Source organism: Phycodurus eques, chromosome 18 (genome assembly GCF_024500275.1).
Source record: "Phycodurus eques isolate BA_2022a chromosome 18, UOR_Pequ_1.1, whole genome shotgun sequence".
Lineage (NCBI taxonomy): Eukaryota > Metazoa > Chordata > Actinopteri > Syngnathiformes > Syngnathidae > Phycodurus > Phycodurus eques.
Genome location: NC_084542.1, coordinates 5398241 through 5404340, shown reverse-complemented (window position 1 = coordinate 5404340; position 6100 = coordinate 5398241). Strand labels below are relative to the sequence as shown.

The window sequence follows — 6100 nt, the reverse complement described above, 5'->3', positions numbered from 1 at the left end:
TCCTTTTACCAATCCAGATCTGTCCTATTATTCAAAGTAAAAGTTGTAGCAGTGGTAGCATGATGACAAATCACAAGTGTTGCATGACATTCTGTGCGCAGACTGTCAGTGGGTGGTACTGTTGGTCAGTGATGGCATTGTAGAGAAGCCTGCCAAATGTGGCCTGACTGCATTATGGGTAATTTTTGCACTCAAGACTACTGTGCAGATGAGCTGTCGCATCATGGCACCACCACAATGATCTGTGGCAACAGGAAATTTCTTTTACACAGATATTCCAATTATTCGATGATCCATACAGCCACCTTCTCCGCCGCTTATCCTGTTCAGGGGTGCTGCAATCCTAGCTGACATCGGGCAAAAGGCAGACCCCAAACTCACCCTAGACTGGTCGCCAGTAAATCACGGGCAACATATACACTGTAGTTCTCATCAGATTGGCAGTTGTACCTAACAAGTGGCTGGCGAGTGTACTGTTGCTGCATGATTATTGCAGAGGTCACTCTGGACATCAAGTAAATCCTCCTCAGAGTGGTGACACTCTGTAACAAGTACGGTGGGGGACGCTATAAAGCGTGACACAGGCTCTTTTGTTTCCTCTCACACTCATTACTAGAACTGCAACAGTGTGTGATTCATCAGGCAAGAAAATTAAATTCAAACTCGAAACACGGTTTTTACTATTAACATTTTAATCCAGTGTTCGGAAAACAATATAAAATGGCCAAATAAAGTGTAAGATCAGTAAAATACAGCTCTGGAAAAAGGAAGCGACCACAAGAAAAAAAAAAAGGACCTTTCATGGTATTTTGAGCCTTTTTCATTTTCTGAAGTGGTCTCATTTAACCCCCCCGCCCCCACCACAGAGTTGTAAATACATGAATATAAAACATTTACAAAAAGTATAACATCACAGGTCTTCATACAGACCTTGTGTAACAATGCCCTGGCTGCAATGAATCACATTCACTGGCCACAATATTAGGTAAAGTTAGAAAATCTACCAAGATGGAATACAAGGGCTGTATCAACAAATCTGCCTCTTACAAAGATGATAAAGCTGAGTTTGCACTGTTGCGAGACACTAATGTCTCCATTGTGTTTGTAGTTTGCAGTGATGCAGAACTGCCGCACAATAGCCTAAGAGGAGTTTGTGATACAATATTTTGGTTATCTTATTTAGCTACATGGGGGACAAAATAGACCTCTTGAAATTACATATTGCAGTTATATACCAGAGAAACACACACAACCACAAAAAAATATTGTTAAAACCCGTATATCATAAGCGAGCATTCCAATGTTCTTTGCAAATTCGGTGTTTAATTTGGAGTGTTTCCAATGAGGTGTATATTGTATCTGCACTTGATTTGGTGAATATTTAAAAGTCACACAGAAAAGTAAATCAGTCTTTTGCTATCAGCAAATAGTCATGTGGGGTGTGTATAATGTGCTGAGCAATATGCTCAGTGCTTTAACACAAATCTTTAGTGCAACACAAACTTAGGTATGGACAAATACAACACGGAGGTGAATGTCTGTTTTATGGTGAACCACTTGAATGGAGTATGTCCTGAATAGCCTTGATACATCTGTTGGAATGAAAACTAATGTCAGCTCCCATTTGTCTTGTTTACAGTACACGCAGACTGGACACTGCATTGCATTGAAATGAGGATCCAGCGACAGTGTCTGGTCCATTAGCGGCACAAGGGGGGAACTTTCGATGATAACATTTTGACTGCTCCAGTGTTTGATTTTGCAATAGATGGTTCTGGAGAGTGAATGAATCCAATAAACAATAAACCATTACTTCTAGTTGAATATAAAAAAGGTGACTTTTGTTAATTGAAGACACCTCTAACTAATTTGGGGTACATACACACCGATTTTCAAGATCTTATCTCATTTTAAAAATGTGGGAGCCCACAAACATGGTGTGGAAAAATGAAGGAAATGTGAAGTGTGGTTATGGCTCTTATAGTATGTGGTGTACTTGAGATGACCAACACAGCACACCACACGCATAATGATGTCTCCACCAACAATCGCGAGTCAAACCAGATGTCTGTCGTGGTAAGACTAACCTGTGAGAGCCATCACGCTACCAGAAAATACAAAGAAAGAGTAGCTGTTGAGTAGGAATAGAGGTTACGCTAACTGGTACATACTGTACATTGCAATGGCAAATGCTTTTTCTTGTCATTTGTTTGTGGTGAATGACGTAATTCAACCTCTTTTGTGTCTGGCAACAGCTTCAAACCGGAAGCTTCAGGTTGCTTATTAACTGGCTATTGTTTCAAGTCACAATCAAGACCTACGTGTTGAACACACACATTAAAGATTTGCAATCGCAAATTTTTTAACAGGTTGACCACGGAGACTTTTAGGGAACTCGAATAATCTGGCCTTTGCTGACTTTGATCGGAAAAGGGTAAAATACTCAAATTCAGCCTAATGTTTGGTATGTGTGTATGCTGCTTGAACAATAGTGTAGCCACAAATGTTGCTGCAGCTTGTTATTTGTTAATGCTTGTCACTATGGAATGCTATGTCCACAAATACTTTAATATTTCAAAAAATCCTTTCCGCATAATGGTGTTAAAAAAAGTCCATGAAAATGCAGGCTGTCAAGCACATTTCAAGCGAAGGGTAGTACAGTATCACATCTAAAGAGTAAGACCATTTTAGACAATCAGTAGCCTGAAGAAAGACATCTCCAGAAAAAGGCACAACAAGAATGGCAATTTGAGAACACTGAAAAATGTTAGTGATTTTTGAATACCACATTTAAATATAAAGTTATGAAACTTTATGAATAAATGTGCATATAAACAAATGAACAATAAACAACAAATGGGAGATAACAGCTCACGTTTTGATGACCAGATAAATAGTCTGCACGTGGCCAGAAGGCTAAATGTTGTTTACTGTGACCCATTTATGTATGTCATACAAACATGATTCTTATTTTAGCAATGCCAGTGTCCCTTTCAAAAAGACGTGACTAACTGCACATGTAGAGATGGTTAGTTTGCTGTGACAATAGCTGGGACTACCCTGGCGCCTGAAGGTGCCTGAATTTCATTATGAATCTGGTAGGTTACATCAGGCGATGCAGTAGGAAGTTCTCTCCTGGTGATTGGCCCGTCTCCTTCCGCAAAATGGGACTGGTCAAAGGGATGTTCGGCCTCTTCTGACAGTCGGTTTTCCTCCTTCTCCTCCAACAGGGACCGGTGAACATTAAAGCTGTTAAATCACAATCAAGTGCTTGGACTAAGGAATCCCATTGCAGAACTGACCTCTTTCTTCATTTTGTAGTATTCATCAATGGCATACTGATATTTGGCTGATGTTATCCCAAAGAGGGAGGCCATCCTCTCCCCCAGGTAATCACATGCTGGAAGACATCAGTGAGAAAAGTATTCATCAGAATCCAGTTACAGTGGCACCGATATGCTAAATACAATATTGCCAGAGCAAGTTACATTGTTTCCCCTATCAAATTCTACATTTAAGATTGAACACAATCCACTTTCAGGACCTCTAATAGGTTGGGACTTGAAATTAAGTATAAAAGTAAAATAATATTTTTGGTATTAAATACATTCCAGACCCGCCCGCAAAAGGTGAAACTGCAATAGAGAGAGAGAGTGTGTGTGTGTGTGTGTGTATATATATATATCCATCCATCCATTTTCTGAGCCGCTTCTTCTCACTAGGGTCGCGGGCGTGCTGGAGCCTATCCCAGCTGTCATCGGGCAGGAGGCGGGGTACACCCTGAACTGGTTGCCAACCAATTGCAGGGCACATACAAACAAACAACCATTCGCACTCACATTCACACCTACGGGTAATTTAAAGTCTCCAATTAATGCATGTTTTTGGGATGTGGGAGGAAACCGGAGTGCCCGGAAAAAACCCACGCAGGCACGGGGAGAACATGCAAACTCCACACAGGCGGGACCGGGGATTGAATCCGGGTCCTCAGAACTGTGAGGCTGACGCTCTAACCAGTCGGCCACCGTGCCGCCACAATAAATCAAAAGCAGCAATAAAAAAATGAATACCAACAGTCCAGAGCCCCCTCAAACTGCTGGAGTTTATCAAGCAAATATATTTAAAAAAAAAAGAATATTTGAACACACAAATTTGCAAGCATAAAATGTGTAGAAAATACTGCACATATTGTAGTGTCTATGTTAAATACATTCACGTGCCTAAGAGGCGGGGCCAGGTAGGGTAGCATGTGATATCGGCAAGTCTTGCTTGTGCGTGTCTGGGTGTGAGCCGTGGCCAACAGCAGCTCCTGTGTCTGTTTTACTTTTCTCGCGCCATTCAAATTGGCTGAAAAGTACATCACCGACTTGAGCTCTCCTTTCCCACATGCTAGGGCATTACAGTAAGTAAGCGTAACTCGTAAAACATGATTGCTTACAACTACACAATATAGGACGGGCGTGAACCATGAACTGCGATATAGCAGAAGAACATTGTAGTGTGAAAGCTTGTACAATAACCATTTACATACATTATAAGTACCATTGTCATATTTATTAACTAAAGGGACACTTTGGTTACACTCTTTGTTTGCAGTTCATAGTGACATATAAACAAAATTGTCATTAATTGGTTGTTCACGATGAAACAACAACAACAACTGAATAAATTGATATGTAGATGACATTTGCTCGTCGCTGCAGCATTCCATTCAGAACTGATTCTCAACTAAAACTGGTTATTGATTCCCACCAGGACACAAAGGGTAGACAGCAGTAGTGTGTCTGATCCTTTTTATGATGGGGAAAACACAGATGGCATTACAAAATTTGCCAACAAAAATGCAGAATACTGTGGAAATTGCCAAATTGTGGATGCAGTTAACATAAAATTCGTTTAGCTCTGTAGGCCCTCAGCCAAAGGGACAACAAAAATAGACAAAAAGACAACCCCATCATCTCCAGAATGATCTCCTGCAGCACAAAGCAACTATAAATACTATAAATACATAAATACTTACCATATTAGTCAGAGGATGTTTATTTCTCTACTGGCAATATGATTTCTTTATTATGTAATAACTTATGTCTGCAAAGACAACAAAGGCAAACATGGAGTGTGTTAATCAACAAACCTGATAAGGTTGATGTTGCAGCTCTCCACATGTGGAACAAGAAATACGGACCCCAAGTCATCTTTGACTGCAAAGCAAATGACATACTATAAATTGCAATACCATACAAAATTCCTTGTGAATACCGTAATGTCTCGTGTATAATGCACACCCCCACCCAAAATGTCAAACATAAATTACACATTATGTTGTGTAATGTTGTGCACATTATACATAGGTATAGGGGAAAATTAAAACAACTTTTCCATTTTACAAATGGATGCCGCCAGTTAGAGTTTATGAAAAAGCTGTACACTTTCATTCCAATATGCCACCGACACCTAGAGGTTATGAAAAAGGTGTAGCCTACATTTTCATTCCAATATGACAGGGGGGCGTATGACTGCATAATATGTACAGTTGTGCTCATAAGTTTATATACCCTGGCAGAATTAGTAAAATACTGTTTTTTTTAAATACGACTGATGACTTAACAACAACCATCATTAATTTATTTATGGTAATGTTTTTTTGATGATAATGCTTTTGTGAAATGCTTGACAGTGATATTTGAATCCCATTAAAATAAAATTAAATGTGTCTGCATTTTAAATATATCTTTTGTGACAAATATCCTGGAAACATTTGGACACGCCTCATATACAGGCAAGTCCTAATTTAAAGTTGTGAGCCTTCGGTGTAGTATCACGTGCCGCAAGATGGTGGGCAGCTCTGAGGTTTAAGTTTTATATTTACCATAACATCTATGCTAATTACCATTATCCTAGCTAATGCGTTTCATAGTATATGTTAGCAAGAATGGGAAAGAATTCCACCTACAAAGCTTCAACAATTAGTGTCCTCAGTTCCCAAACGTTTATTGACTGTTGTTAAAAGAAAAGGTTATGTAACACAGTGGTAAACATGACCCTGTCCCAGCTTTTTTGGAACGTGTTGCAGCCATAAAATTCCAAGTTAATGATTATT

The 6100-nt window shown here is 39.5% G+C and overlaps 1 protein-coding gene across 3 annotated transcripts in view; it reads right to left on the bottom strand.

Moving 5' to 3' along the window:
* Positions 1–676: 676 nt before the first annotated feature.
* LOC133416944 (protein FAM177A1-like) overlaps positions 677–6100 on the bottom strand; it is an 8550-nt gene continuing 3126 nt past the window's right edge. For 2 of the 3 annotated variants that reach the window (XM_061704325.1, XM_061704327.1), the window contains exons 3-5: positions 5135–5201; positions 3303–3400; positions 677–3221 (exon numbers count right to left, since the gene is read on the bottom strand). In XM_061704325.1, the coding sequence (XP_061560309.1) occupies positions 3030–3221; positions 3303–3400; positions 5135–5201 (357 nt within the window). In that variant the 3' untranslated portion in view covers positions 677–3029. The remainder of the gene's footprint in view (positions 3222–3302; positions 3401–5134; positions 5202–6100) is intronic. The other variant, XM_061704326.1, reaches the window with a different exon arrangement.